At 37.8% G+C, this 16,467-nt stretch overlaps 1 protein-coding gene across 2 annotated transcripts in view; it reads right to left on the bottom strand.

The window, feature by feature from the left end:
- Nucleotides 1–16,467, bottom strand: part of LOC145489645 (ADP-dependent glucokinase-like) — a 39,580-nt gene that overhangs the window by 1,041 nt on the left and 22,072 nt on the right. For both annotated transcript variants that reach the window (XM_081468670.1, XM_081468672.1), the window contains exon 2: nucleotides 1–4,376. This exon is cut by the window's left edge and continues 1,041 nt beyond it. In XM_081468670.1, the coding sequence (XP_081324796.1) occupies nucleotides 3,287–4,376 (1,090 nt within the window). In that variant the 3' untranslated portion in view covers nucleotides 1–3,286. The remainder of the gene's footprint in view (nucleotides 4,377–16,467) is intronic.

Here is a 16,467-nt window from a genome sequence, read left to right on the forward strand (position 1 = left end):
GTAAAAATTTGTTTCATATCAAGGAATAGCAACTTAATCTCGGAGCATAATAATGAGATCAAGACTGGTGGACATTGCAAAAATAAGTATGATTTACCTTCTATATCTCGCTGAAAAACAGTAGTTAACTGAGATAGATCTGAAGTCGTGGTTTCAGCTGGGCTGTCATCGCAGACTGCACTGTCATTAGTGTCATTGTCAGCGTCTGATGGCTCTTGACGGCGTACTTTACTGACCCATGTATCGAGAGACTGGCAAGATTTAGCTGCAGCCTTCCTCTTTCTATTTTCCTGTTCTCTCCTACCCATAACATACATGTATTAGACAAAAAACTCATTTTGCATCTCCGGGCGTTCATTCGCTCGTACAAATAGAGAATACTACCCGACGCGTTAGCAGACGTGTCTGACAAAAATCATGAGATCGCTCCCTTGTCGTCTAAACTCCCGTGCAAAGCGTGCGCACGTTAATTTTATTATTCATTTAGATAAGCTCGGACATCAGTGCGCTCACTGAAATGTTCTGAATGGCTCTGGCTACTAGAGTGCCGCTGGTTTTAGTTTCCCAGTGAATAAATTACTGCTTTTTCCATTCTTTGATTTTGTTTAAGTATCACTGTTAAGTTTTAGACTTCAGTTTAACCGACTGCACTCCTTAACTTGGATATTGAGTATCAAAATGCGGACCTTTGGGGACTGTGGGGAGGTGCGAACGCACCCCGTGCACCCCCTGGGCCTGTAGTTTGTATAATATGTGCTGGACAGAAGAGTGCATCCATGTTTGTTTCTGATGACTCAATCACGATCTTCAAGTGGTTGTCAGCATACAGTAGTTGCACAAAGAGTTCTGTGGATTAGCTCAACTCCTCACATAAAACATATTGATGAGATGGTGATACAAAGTAAAATGCTTGTACACATGTATGACAAAAAATAAATATCTAATAGAGTACAGAGTGTTCTATTTCCCATTGCTCAGTTTGCCTGACTGCCTTACTAGGTTCTTGTGCTCACATGGCATGGTGCAGATGTCTTTCGTTTTTGTTGGTATCAAAATTGCTGTGCCAACTGGGACTCAAAGTGTAAGAGCATGTTTCCATAGCAACTGTCCACCACTTTTCTGTACATTAGTTACTTCTCTATAGGTGTAGGTCAAATTAAATTAATCATCTTGGATTGGATATTTGTTTTTAAGAATGCAACTACCATGATTCCCTGCAGGCACATTTCATAAACAGAAGCATTATAAGTTATTGTATTGTATTGTACATGAGTACACCCTATTAAAAATTGAAAACAAACATGGAATGTGGTGCATGACATTTGCAGACTGCAGACTGCAAACTACATTTAGGTCTATCAGTACTGCTCTGGTAAGCCAAAATATCACTCTGGCTATTCAGAGTGAATATCTCTCAGGCCAGCCTGAATAGTGCTCAGGTTAACCTGTTTATGTTAGCTCTCGGTGATAGAAATGAGAATGCAATATTGAATAAAAAGTCTGCAGTCTCCAAATGTCATAGAACCCCTGGAAAGATGTCAGTTAGCTATGTGTATCAGTTAACAGCAAATAGTCATTTGTTCATACAGAATATCTTGAAGAGTTATATAGGTTATTTCCAATAATCATATTCAGAGTGAAATTAGCTTGCAAATTAATATATAATTCTATCTGATGAGACAATTAAACACATTGCTCACCAGTATTTTCACCAAAGAGTATTTCATTTCCTTGATTTGTAGTCCACAGACTTAGTGGTTGTTGGACCAATCATATCAAATAATGTGGGATCTGGAATTTCCTCAACATAATTCAGTTTGCCATACAAACAATGAGATGAAGTAGTAGAATACCATTTGTGTAAACCAAAACATCATTTGATTCCAGTTTGTCAAAGTATACAGAAGTTAATTTTTTGCAATGTTGGCAAGTAAAATACAGCTAAATAAAAATCGTAAGCATCAAATTCCAGCATCCCCATTGAACATGTGATGAGTCATCTGATCATATACACAGATTGATCTTTCCATGTAGCTAACAAACAGCCCCAGTAAGTTCAGCACTTCGACTGCAATCACAGCTCAATGTGACTATTCATGCCTGGATAAAATTTCAATAGCTTGCTTGACAAAAGCAACTCCTGTATCGCTCAAGAAACTTGGCTAGCAACACCTGAATGAAATAAGAAGTAAACAAGGAATTTGTGGGTATGTAAGCTTACATTCCCCAGGGCTATGCCAAAGGAAGAAAACGACAGAGTGACTGAGAACTGAAAATACTTAAGCTTACCTTGAAAATTGGAAACCAACCTGTGACGGACAGCTGCCCAATTTATTCGAAACAGAAAAAACAACAATGGTAAGACAACATGCAACGAGAGGCCCACAAGTTGTAGTAATATGGCTGCCTTTACTCGAACGCTGAAAACAACAAGTTACTCGAACTCTGCTTTTCATGCACATGGATGACGTGAACCAGAGTTAGGTCCCCATTGTGCCATTTACTTGGTGTTTGTCCTACCTGACTTAATATGATGACAATACAAATAACATTTGTGATGATTCAATCCTATGGGACCTCCGAAGTTTTACACTTGGAATGGTTTAACGCGGAACTGTTTTTCAACATAGTTGCTTATTATGTGCATGCACATTAAACACAAAAGAAGAGGCATAAGTGCTCACAAAACAGCTGGAAAATTGGGCCTTAAAAGTCAGAATAAGGATGAAGAAACTTGGAACAAATTGACCACTCCCTAATGAGACTTGCTAAAGGAACTCCCTTAGGGGACTCTCTGACGGGACTTTCCATGGCCAAAGTCATCAAACTCTGAAGCAAATGTCAAAATATTCATTAAGCATATTTAGGTGGATAAATAAACACACACAAAAAGAACTTAACCAATATTAAGTTCTATATTCAGCCTATATTATATCCAGCCATCTTGATCTCGCACTTTGTCAATAACCCATGAAACTGATATATCTTGATTGAAGATCTAGCTAGAGTGTAACTACATGTTGAACAGAAAATTGTAAGACTAAGAGTGAAGCTGATCAGTTGTTCCAGTTTGTCTGATTTACTTCTGTAATGTGGATTGGCCCAATATCTGGTGATTGAGTTAGTTGACCCCTTACTATTTTACATTCTACCACAATACTTTGCAAACCTAACACAGCCATTAGTTACAAGGATATAATGTACTACTGAGCACATTACCATACAACAATGTCTATTTATTTGACAAACAGTAAAAGCACTGTTACCAAACAAATAACTATACAGCTTAAATCTGTAATACCAAGCCTCCTGCTGTAATATGGTCACCACCACCTCCTGTCTGCAACACTTGAGTACAAACTAACACTGGAGCAACACAAATTTTGTAATCTTCCTCATTCCAGCAAGACACGGGTGAATTGGAATTGAATTGAACTCTAGGGCTACCTGGAACTATACTCTTGGAAAATGAATCATCCATAAATAACTTAGATTTCTTGGGATCAATTTCCCTTGAGCCACAGACATGCCTCGTTGCCGTCAGAGAGGCTTTTGCAGCAGCTGCCTTGGTGTTTTTCCAGTGTGATCCTTCAGTGGTTAGAATCACTTGAAAAGCAAGAGTATGGACATGCAATCGAGTCAGCTGCCTCTTTCTTCCTTTTCCATAATTCCCTCTTGAAATCTTGTAAACATCCCTCATGAGATCCAGCACTTTTGCTACCCTTGGTTTCTGACTGGAAACAACTGTAATGTTTCCATAAAGGAGTTTACTCCATAAGTTAGGAAGCTCCTGTTCATTCATGCCAATAGAACTTGAATAAGGTATTACGTACTGTAAAAGTTCATTAAAGAATGTTTCTTGGTGAAAAGGTGCCATTTCAAAATGGATTGGAACATCCACAGTCTCAAGGAAAGATGACAGCTTTTCTAAAAGTTCACCACTGTCACCAGGACTAAAGACTGGAAAATTGTCCAGCATATGAAGACCCGAAACCACCAATATTGATGGCAAAAAGTATTTTAATTTCTCCTGAAATTTTTCCATTGATTTCAAGTAAGGATTGTGTTCATCACTATGTAGCACCAATCTGTTAGCTCTTTGTGACATATAATTTCCCCAGGGAAAGTGCGCAGGATATTCCAGCAGCAGATGGATATCATCAACATCCACAATGTTTCCCACTGTAGTCAAATTCTCAGGTAGCATCTCCAGTAACTCTACAGAAGAATCAGCAGCAGCAAGAACATGACACCCATCCAATGCAAGTCGCTTGCCAATTTGTAATCCACTGCCTCCAATAAGTTTTCGAGTTCCTTCAATTTCCTGGGCTTTGATAATCATCTTACGAAAAAGCTCCTTGTCTGACATGTAGCGCCTGAGAAAAAAAGACAAAGGAGTTATTCATTGGAAAGATGTATGAGCAATAAATGAACACTTCACTTCACTTTTCTCTAAGCCTTTAGGGGAGAAAAAATACAAAATGCCAAGCCATATTTTGAAACTTCCTACAGAATAAATTGATCATTATACCACATTCTTCTTTCCTGAATTCTATGCTTCTGAAGGCTGTTTTCGATGCATGTGCTAGGAGAGTAAGATGCACCCTGATTTGAATCAAGACTATAGATAATCATTAAAAATGGTGTGGCTTATCTATGCTTTCAGAGTATTTGTATTTCTCCCCTTTCTTTCATGAGAGAAATTGTTGCTTGTCTTGTATTCGAAATGCTGTTTATAAAGTAGCCTAACCCATGACTTAAGGCTGCTTTCCATATGATTACTAACATTGCTGAACCACTCTACAGCAATAATTGTTGGCACTATGTTTAGCCTTAATAGCACTCTGGATAGCCTACATAACACTCAGGTTAGCCCAAATATCACTGACTCAACAGTGGTTAGCTCTTAATTATAATAAGAGTTACCCTTACAGACACCTTATCCCACTTTGACTGTTACTTGTAGTGCCATTTCGTCATTGCATTGATTAATTTCACAGCTCCGCTTAACTAATTTAGTGTTTACCGCAAGACTGATTATAATTAATAAAGAACACAGACATGTTTGGCATAAATAGGGTCAACAAAATAATGTAATAATAATTATTACAATGTTAAAAGGAAAGGCCAATGAAATTTAACTGTTCTCCACGACAAGAATTACAAGAAAAGTGCAAGTGGTAAGTACTTGCTACTTCTTGGTGTAAAACACAAAAATGTTTGCAATGACTTATGACTGCTTTCCAATGCATTTGACAGCTGTTAGCAGTAATTATTAAGGATTATTACTGTGGGCGCTTTCCATTCAACCAAAAATTCTGTAATATTCGTTATAGTGACAAATGGTATGGAAATTTCCTGGGAAAAGTTCGAGGAAATCTGGAAATTGTTGAATTTCAGAAAAGCGAACCATTCAACCAAATATTCCAGAAATTCCAGTATGAAAATCAAATGGAACGGAAATTTCCAGGAAAATTTGTTTGAAAATTTGGGTATACCTTAGGAGGTTGTCCTCTTTTCCGGAAACAAGAAGATCTTTAAGATCTTATAACTGTGCTTTTAAAATTTATCTGTTTTCTTAGCTCTACAGTCGCAATGCAGGGCAGATTCCAAAGCAGTCTTTGATGATTCATTGATTACTGTAGACACATCACTTGATCAACACAAACTGTATTATTGCACCACCAGTCGTAGCCGTTGTGAAATCTCCGATGACGTAATCGTCTTAATCTGGAACTTTCATCAGGATATGTATGGGCATGAAGACACAAACACTATTAACAACAGCTTTCTTTCTCAAAAGTCACGATTAAATTTAATTGTTTTTTCCCTTGAGTAAAGGGCTAGCAAAGAAGTCACATGAGTGACATAATTCAAGAATTGCGTTATCCACAGCTATCTTTAGTACGGTGGTTATTTCCCCACCAATGACGTAATCCTTGCATGTTCTGACAAGTTCTTTGCTTGGCTTGTAAATATTTAATTTTCCTTCCAATCTATGAACTCGCTGCGATGAAACAGCCAAAGAATGTACTTCATTTGCCTAAAACCACACGAAATACTCGCAAAATTGCAAATAAATTGCTGGCCATCACTTCTGCCGAAATAAACTTGCAAAGTAAACATGACCTTATTCGTCACATAGCGAAAGTGAAAGCTGCAACGTCAGCGCATTCCATGGCTGACGTAATTCCTTTTTATAGCGTATTTATTATTTCCCTTCGAATCCAACGCTTTGATAAAATCAAAAGAAAATATATTTTACCCACAGTAAACAAAACAACATCTGTAACATTGTCCTTGTATTAATCTCTCAACAGCTTTTGGCAAGTAAACATCACAGGTTGCATCATTCAAAATTTGGCCGAGTGGAAGTTTGGGTCTGGTCACCGACAAAAATAAAAAAAATAAATAAATAAAAATAAATAAACCACGGGCAAACCATGAACCGGGCTCGGCCCATGGCCGCGTGGTTAATTATGTAAATTTGTAATTTTCCATTCAGCACTAGTTCTTTTGACAATCACAGCAAGTAGGACATTCCAGGCAAAGATGACGGCAACGCAAAAATGGATTCATCTTTAACCTTAGAATCTCGCCACTTGTCTGGCTAGAGAGCATTTAATTCCAATTAAAATAATGCCCCCACGGTGTACTTGTTTGTTTTGCATAGGCTGGATAAGAAAATGTACAAAGACTTATAACAAGTGCAAAGAATTGCACCACTCATTAAACCCTTTGATTTGCCAACGTTTTTGCTGCCATTGTGGTTTGTATAAGGTCCCTGCTGTTGCGGTCTATAAAAGTCACCATGTTGACATATCAGTGTTCTGTTTGCTTCTACATGTATATTTTCCATTTTTAACCTTAGAGTCACAAAAGTGCAGCTTATCGTTTTCCACTCTGGAACATTCAACTGAAAAATTCTGTTCCATTCGCCCAGAAAATTTCCAGAAATTCACAATGGAAGTTTTGGTTGTGGCCTGTGTGTTCAGCACTCATGGCAGTTTATGTAAGTGTTACTGTTTCATGGCTAGTGCCGCTTCAGAGAATTGATTTTATCGATTTCAGATAATTTGAACCTTAGCTGGAAACCGACCAAATTGAACAGAAAAGGTAGTGAAATTGAACCATCCCTATGGTTAAGAACTAATAAAAATGCAAGAATAAATTGACATATTACATAAAGTCAATAGGTGATCAGTGGTTACTTCTGGTTTTAAAACATGCAATATTATTCATGTATGATTTTAAGGAAAACGACCACTTTTTTAAGTTTAAAAGACATGTTTCGACAGAACTTCTGTCATCTTCAGTTGAATGAATGATTACAAAGCAAGTTGAATAATAAGTAGGCAAAAATGCTAATTAAGACAAATAGTAACAACAGAACGTGAAAAGGTGTAAATTAAAAGGATAATTTTAGATTTACATGGTGTAATTGCTGATTGGGGCAAGGTAGTTCTTTTTGAATATGGATGGCCTCCTTTATCTTGAGCTGAAAGCTGGTAGTGGCGTGATCTAAAATATGAAAGCAGTCTATTGAACACAATGAGCGACAACGTTCAGAATTCTGAAGATGTTTGAAGATGTGAGAGGCCTTATCAACGGCTAAGTGCTCACGTACGCGTGTGGAAAAATGTCGGGAGGTTTCGCCGACATAACAGGCATTACAGCCCGCACATGTAAACTTATAAACTACACGTGAACGAAGCCCGCCGGGGATAGGGTCTTTCACACCAAAAAGGTTACCTATCTTAAAGGAAGAAAAAACTAATTTGATGTCTAAATCATTACAATAGTGCTTGATTAAGTGTCGAATCTTCTTCTGAGTGATGACAGAAAAATGGCCTATGTACGGCAGCTTAAAGTAAAACGTGGGCGAGGTGGTAAGGGGGTAGCCCCGGGGACAATGATTGCTATGGGCCCCAGTGATGTAACGGTTAACCACTTTTTCAATTAAATGGGCAGGGAAAAGGTTCTTTTTGAGAATTTCAGTAAGCTTGGTTATATCCTCGTGTAACCCCAACCAAGTGTTGTTGAATTTTCAATGCTCTAAAATTTTATTTTATCGTAGGTATGTTGACGACACTTTTTGTTTATTTCACTCGAAGCACGATGCTGTTATATTTTTTGACTACATTAACTCTAGGCACCCCAACATAAGGTTTACTATGGAAAAAGAACTTAATCGCAAATTACCCTTTCTAGATGTTCTTATTGATAATAGTGACACTAATTCCTTCCTAACTAGGGTTTACTGTAAGAAAACCTTTACTGGGTTATTAACTAATTATTTTAGCTTCACCTCGTACTCATACAAAGTAGGTCTCATTAGGACTCTTGTTGACAGGGCCTACAAGATCAACAACACTTGGTTGGGGTTACACGAGGATATAACCAAGCTTACTGAAATTCTCAAAAAGAACCTTTTCCCTGCCCATTTAATTGAAAAAGTGGTTAACCGTTACATCACTGGGGCCCATAGCAATCATTGTCCCCCGGGCTACCCCCTTACCACCTCGCCCACGTTTTACTTTAAGCTGCCGTACATAGGCCATTTTTCTGTCATCACTCAGAAGAAGATTCGACACCTAATCAAGCGCTATTGTAATGATTTAGACATCAAATTAGTTTTTTCTTCCTTTAAGATAGGTAACCTTTTTGGTGTGAAAGACCCTATCCCCGGCGGGCTTCGTTCATGTGTAGTTTATAAGTTTACATGTGCGGGCTGTAATGCCTGTTATGTCGGTGAAACCTCCCGACATTTTTCCACACGCGTACGTGAGCACTTAGCTATTGATAAGGCCTCTCACATCTTCAAACATCTTCAGAATTCTGAACGTTGTCGCTCATTGTGTTCAATAGACTGCTTTCATATTTTAGATCACGCCACTACCAGCTTTCAGCTCAAGATAAAGGAGGCCATCCATATTCAAAAAGAACTACCTTGCCTCAATCAGCAATTACACCATGTAAATCTAAAATTATCCTTTTAATTTACACCTTTTCACGTTCTGTTGTTACTATTTGTCTTAATTAGCATTTTTGCCTACTTATTATTCAACTTGCTTTGTAATCATTCATTCAACTGAAGATGACAGAAGTTCTGTCGAAAAATGTCTTTTAAACTTAAAAAAGTGGTCGTTTTCCTTAAAATCTTTACATGTCTGCTGCTATCTAGACCATTCATGTATGAGTTTTAAGACTGCTTCTCAATATGGTCGATAGCAGTTAGAAGTAATAAAGATTATTCCAGATGTGAGTTTGGGGCTTTCAATTAGCTGGAATGATTTCAACATTCACAAATATGTTTGGGATAAATGAAAAGGTCCAGATTGGTGATTTTTTAATTGTTATTAAAATGGCTATTTCTTTGGTGGATATTTTCTTGATCCACACGTGTTCTCCTTTGTAGTGAACACAGTGAAGAGGTACAGAGAATTCAGCACAGTTTTATATGCTTTTACACTTACTTGATATGATTAATTTAGAGTTGATAACTCTTGAAATGACTTAAGTTCCTTCTGAATGTAACTAGGCAAGAAATCCATAAATCAAACTATAGACTATAATATAAAGCTTTCAAAGTCACTGATAATTCATCAATTTAAAACAAAGAAAATCACAACCATGAAGGAGGTTTGGATACCCCCATCTTAATTGGCACAGATTTTGACGATTTTACTTTTCATTTACTCCTTAGTTCTTGTTTTGATTGAGAAGATATTTTTTTCATAGTTTATTTTGATACAATATTGCAACAAATTACAAAAGTAGTGCAAAAAAAGAGGGGTGCTGCAACCGATAATATTCTTAATGAAAAATAGTAGATAACGTTTACAATAATAAAAATATTACAAACAATATGTCTCTCTAGCTTTGTACAAATGTATATAGCTGGGGGAAAGGGCAACATAGTCACGTCAAGTCATTTGTCTATCTCAAACTGGATAATAAATTTGGATATGAATTCAGAAGTATCTTGTTTATTTTGCATTGTTTTGCAAGCATAGTGGTATTGCTTTGCATATAACAGAAGAAGACGCAAATCCTTTGTTTGGTTATCAGAAAGATTGGTGTTTGGTGTTGGTAAATTGAGAAAGCATTGTAGCGAGGTTGGGCTGACATTGATTTGGTGTTAACTATTGAACCATTGAAGAGACTCATCTCATAATGTCAAGAGAGATTATTGACAATCAAAGAATGCATGTTCAATGGAGTCATTTTCACCGCACAGAACACATTTGACACAGTCAGTTATTCCAAATCAATGAAGTTCTTTATTAGTGACTAGTATTCTGTGCAACAACTTGAAATAGAATTGTCTTAACTTATTATCCCGACTGATTTTATAATTGTTTTGGATACCGTTCACCCAATTGTCAGCAACTTCAGGACAATTTTTCTGCCATGATTTAATCGCAGTAGGTTCTGTTTTGATTTCCTCTACAAAAAGTTTATAAAACTGCTTGCAGAAAGTTTTCTTTAAATTGAGAGTGATATCTTTAGATAGTTGGGAATCAACGTTTTCGCAAATTGAATTCAGATCCCCAAGGTCCGTATGAACTGATGTGTAACTTTTGAGATAAGGGGGAATAGCTGAGGGGATTTGGTAGTATTGCAGAAAGTTAACTTTGATGTTATATTTATCGCTGAATTCTTGTGGTGAAAGATAATTACCTTGATTGTTCAGCAAGTTTTGCACAAAAAGAACATTACTATCACGCCAGGCCTTCCAAAAGACCAATTTGTTTTCTATAATTATATCTCTGTTGTTCCACAAAATGAATTCGCGTTTCAAGGGATCTTCGTAATTGCTACACAGTTCTTGAAAGTGAAAGCCTGTGAACAGGCTCCCGGTGAGCCTGAACAAAGCAAGGGAGCCTGTAGACATTCTACTGATGCTGCCATTCTGTGATACCAGCTCCTGGTATCATGATATGATTGGTTAAATCGCTGATTGTTGACATCTTTGAAATACATATTTGACAGATCTTTGTAAAATTACACGACTCCCACGGTTCGCTACAATAGCACATTTGCCGTTCTTTGTTAAGTTTCGGTCTCTCGACCTCTCGTTATTTCACAAGTGATTATTCTGAAGGGTACTTTATGCTCTGTTACGAGAAGGAATTTTTAGTAGAAGTTAGTGGAGTGGAGCAGTTTGGCAGTGCAATAGCAATTTATTTTAAAGGTCAAAGGCATGGTTTCCGGACTTTCCGCTGTTATCTGCTTGTTGCTTCTATCATGTGCTAATAATTTCTTTAGGCTCATTTCAGTATTCCAAAATATGTTTTAAGCTCTCTAAGTATTGGCCCTGGAGGGACAAAGTTAAGTTTGAAATATTCCATGTACATGTTGCTTACTTGCACTCTATATTATGATGCCCGGCCCGGTTATTTGATTAGCTCAATTAGAACTGTTTGCAAGTACCATAAATGTAGCTTCTTGACAGGTCTAATTACCTCATTGACTGATTTGTTACAGGCTTATCACCAAGGGTGGATAGGCACATCAAAAACAAAGTCTACAGGCTCCCCTGCCCCACCCTGATCGCTTTGCTCTCCGAATTTTTCTGTTTCACACTGGCCAAAATATTTTTCCGTCCTCATCGGGAGTCTGTTCGCAGGCTATGAAAGTGATCAAGGAATTCTCAATAAAAGAGAGGGATTTTTCTGTCTAATTTCTCGACACTGTAATTACAGTTCAGAAGAAAAAGGAGTCCGCCATGTTTATCGAAGTAGTAATTAGGGATTGCCGTCCAGGTGTCATGAGTGTTATTTAAGAGTTTACTTATCCAACTGAGACGTAGCGCTTTTATAACAGTCCTGAAGCTGGGAAAGCTTAGCCCACCCTTAGATAAGGGGCGGAACAGAACCTGTCGCTTGATCTTCTCTCTCTTATTATTCCATAGGAAAGCAAACGGTTTACTTTGGGTTTGTTGTATCGTTGTTTCTGGGACAGAAAGCATGGAGGCAGTATAGATTAGCTGAGACAAACCTAGAGATTTTGCTAGCATAGTTCTTCCAAAGAGCGTCAGGTCCCATGACCACCATATGTTAAGTTTCGTTTCCATTTTCCTTATTTTGACATAAAAATTACTGTTGTTGTTGGCAGCTGCATTGTGGGAAAGGTAAGTTCCAAGGAATTTTATGGGATCTTTTGGACACTGGAATTTGAAAGGCTCTATCTTATTTTTTCTCAAAGCACCAATCCACAAGGCTTTTGTTTTCTTTTCATTTAATTACAAACTGGACAATACTCCAAATGAATTAACTATATTCATGGCATTTCTAAGTGATGCAGTATCTTCAAGAATCAGGGTTGTATCATCTGCAAACTGTGAGTTCTCAGTGTTCTGTCCACTTGGGAGTTCGATGCCCCGGCAGAGTTGGTTTTGGCGTATTTTGAGGGCTAGCATTTCAACCACTAACACAAACAAAAGAGCTCAGAGGACACTCTTGACAGACACCTCAAGAGACTTTGAAGTAATTAGTCGTGAAACCCGCATTCATCACACCACTGATTGAGAAGATATATCAAACACTCGAGACAGTGTTTCATCGGCTATTCAAACACCTAGAATTTCAATAAAAATACTCCACTGTAAGTTGTATTTTCAACTCTCTTTTCGGTGTTTGGATATCTCAACGTAACAGTCTCTCGTGTTTCATACATGTATGTGACCCTCCATGGGAAAGCAGAGAAAAAGGTGAACACACAGGCACACGTGCCATGGCACAGCATGCTAAGCATGTCGCTTATCTCACAGATATGTGCATATGTTAATGCAATAAGTAAAACAAAGAGTGTCACAGTAGATATTGTTTTGCACACTTTTGTCCAAAGCAGTGAGCTGTTTGACAGGATTAATGTGCTAAGACACGCGTGCGAAAAAACACCCATGCAATATAGCACGCGTGCATTAAGATACGGTTCCCTCAACAGCCACCTTTTCGAGCCTTTTAACATGACGAAACTCATTTCACCCAGTACGAATAGATGAATCTAAGTGAATAAATACATGGTAGACACATACGTTTTTCATTTGTTTATTATTATAATAATTATGAACATCAGTAATCAAGTGTTGAGATGAACCTTGACAATAATTATTACAAATTATAGCATTGTTTTGTTGCTTGCTTGATGCACATTCGCAGTTCAGAAGTGGTAACCTACATTGTAGCACGTGATCAAAATCTGCCCCGATTAAAAATAGCCATGTTTGGTACGAAAATGCTGCGAAGGTGCTGTGCAAAGTATTGGAAGCATTTTCCAGTTTCACGGTACAAACCCAAACTAGAAATCAATGTAGATGCAGAAACTGTACCCGTGCGTTGTCTCATGGTCAAAGGTAAAATTATCACATGCTTAATTCAGACAAGTGGAACGAAGTTCGTTGCTTGCTGCAAATTTGTTCTGTCCTATAATGGGTTCTTGGAATTAAACATATCATTTTATTTTAGCAGTGATCCATCTACCTGCGCGTGCTGCGTCTCAGACTCCTAATTTTCCTAAAAGATGCACAAATTTAGTCCCAGATACATCCCACTGGACGCAAAAAAATTACCTTCTCTCTATTACGATCATGACTTGATGACTTTTCTTCTCTATTTATGAAAAATTTTAAAATATGTATCAAAGTAAGCAGCGCGTGATCATAAAGCGAATGCCATTACGTTCTGGTCATTGCAGGCTCAATTTTCACGATCAGCAATATTTTACTGAAGTGTATGGTTTTCAATGGCGTCGACAAAACCAGGATCGGACCGGACCGGACCGGATCACAGATCAGATCATGGACCAGATCACGGATCAGATCATGGATCGGATCACAGCCAAAAAAAAAACAAAGTTTTAAAGAAAAAAAAATCCCCCAAAAAATCAAATCGTTTATAAGATAATAATAAATAAAAAATAAAGGTGGAAGACTAAAATATGTTAAATGAAAATAAGAATCCTGAATTTGACGCAATGACATGTTAATTACAGAGAATGACAAGAGGTCATTTAAAAAGCCACATAACCACTTAATTTACGACAAATTTAAATTGTAATGAACAGGCAGATGTAGTTATATTTGAATGTTAGTTGGCTCGAAGCTTGCTTGAACCTCCCATTCTCGTTGTTAAAATTGTTGTTCGTATCAGTAGCTAATTCTCGGCTACATCTTTGTGTCAGATGTGAGCACTACAGTTTGTGTTACAGTTAATGAGAAAACTTGCATACAAAAACTTATGGACATGGTTTGCTTTAAAGGAGCTATGTCATGATTTGCGCACCTTGTAAAAACTAGCCTAGTTTTTCAAGTTCGTCATTTGCAGTCCTCGTCAATCTTTGCCATCCTTAACGATCCTCATTTCGTTTTGATTTGTTCTTGCCTCTTAAGTGTTTTTTATCCTAGAACAAGATCATTTTAAGGTTTTATTCTATTTAAAGGCAACTCTTTACAACCCTTAAAAGGACTCTAAAAATCATGACGTAACTCCTAAAATGTTGTTTATTCTCGGGTTGCGTTATCGTTCACACTATCGATGTTATTCCTATAATTTTTCTGTAAAACAGCTATATTTCCTTGAAATACAAATGGTTTGTTTCGTTTTATTCCAGTGCGAAATATCGTATTCTAAACTCACATCTTGTAAAAGTATAGACTTGTCTCAAAAACGGAAATTGTTTGAAATCATCAGGTGTTAAATTTTTTTAGTGGTTTTAGTTTTTGTGTTTCGATTTATATGTTCGTCCTATTATTACCATGCTGACTCTTTTTATGACAGTTTACCATTGATGCAAGTGAATATACGAAATATCATTTATCTGAACTGCGGAGAAAGATATGAAGACATGATTGATCATCGCAATTATACACACAACTTAAGCAGTCATGAAATTAAAGCCTGAAAAAAAATTCAGGCCTGAACGGGACTCAAACCCATGACCTCTGCGATACCGGTACAGTGCTCTACCAACTGAGCTATCAAGCCAACTGGGAGTTGGTCACATTGTGAGTTCGTAATATACCCGTAGATGGTGAAGAGTGCAAGTGAATATGCAAAATATCATATAGTTGAACTGCAGAGAAAGATATGAAGACATGATTGATCATCGCAATCAAAACCCAACAGCCTGAAAAAATTCATCTGTGACCAGCTCCCAGTTGGCTTGATAATATCACACCTGAATTAAATAAAACGTTCTGCTCACAGTAGTCACTCTAGTGTAATTTGCTCAACAAAATTTTGAATTTTGAATTTTTTTCCTTGATCCGATCTCTGATCCGATCCGTGATCCGGTCCGTGATCCGGTCCGTGATCCGGTCCGTGATCCGGTCCATGATCCGGTCCGTGATCTGGTCTGTGATCCGGTCCGTGATCCAGTCCGTGATCTGATCCGTGATCCGGTTCGATCCAGATTTTGTCAACACCGGGTTTTTGATTCCATACACGTGCTTTCTGTCTCTTCTTGCTTGCTTTCATATTGCGGACATTGTTATTCCAATTATGTGCGACCAAAGAAAAAACTTAAGCCCCTGGAGGGGCAAACACAGCTCTCATTTGCAAAATGGCCCGAAGCGAGTAAACATCAAGAACAAGATACAGAAACTGCAATAGAGAAGGATGATGCAAAAGCTAATGAAGACAATGAAGAATCAGCACGAGCAAAATCTGTGAATCTAAGGAACAAAGATTATTTGAGCCATGGCTCAAAATATATTTGTGGCTGGTCTACAAGAAAAATGGAAATTATATGCACTGCAAAGTCTGCTTGGGGGCTCATTTAATTGTATGTGTTATCCATAGATACAACTCATATAATGATGAGTGTGGGACTCCCACTCCTGTGTGTGGGACTCGCAGGTTTTTGGCTGTGTGAGTCCCTGGACTCACTACTGCTTTTTTCTAGATGGATCACTGTTTAGTATCAATTTCAGTGGGTTAAAGTGGCAGAAGAATGTATTTTTACAAGTGAATTCATAACACTCAAAGCATTTTTTTTCACTCTGGATGATAGCCCGCTCAAGCTCTTGATTTTAGTTGCCTGGCTGGCGACTTCCATTTCAAATCCAAAATTCTAGTCACCATGGCGGCTAAAATGGTTGCAACTTGGAAGGTTGGATACTCATTGGTCTCATTGAAAAGGGCTGGAGTTGCTGAAAATCTGTGAGCATGTGTTTGGCTCCAAAGTTTGCTTTTATGGCCATCGCTGCATAACTCGGGTGCCAGCCAAGCTAAACATGTTACTGATTGTTGAGATGAAAGAACCGTGGGTTGAACATTAGCTCTTTGACACAGCTAGCGTGTCATTTTGCACAGTTGAAATGCATGACATTTGACCCACTGGTGTGTGATTTCACACAGTACGGAGTTTGACACACTTCATTGTTCAATGAGACACGCAACGTCTATTTTTACCGTGCAATAGTGACAACGGGAAAATTTTAATGTCGTGTGCCTTCTGACA

This window comes from Orbicella franksi, chromosome 6, assembly GCF_964199315.1.
Source record: "Orbicella franksi chromosome 6, jaOrbFran1.1, whole genome shotgun sequence".
NCBI lineage: Eukaryota > Metazoa > Cnidaria > Anthozoa > Scleractinia > Merulinidae > Orbicella > Orbicella franksi.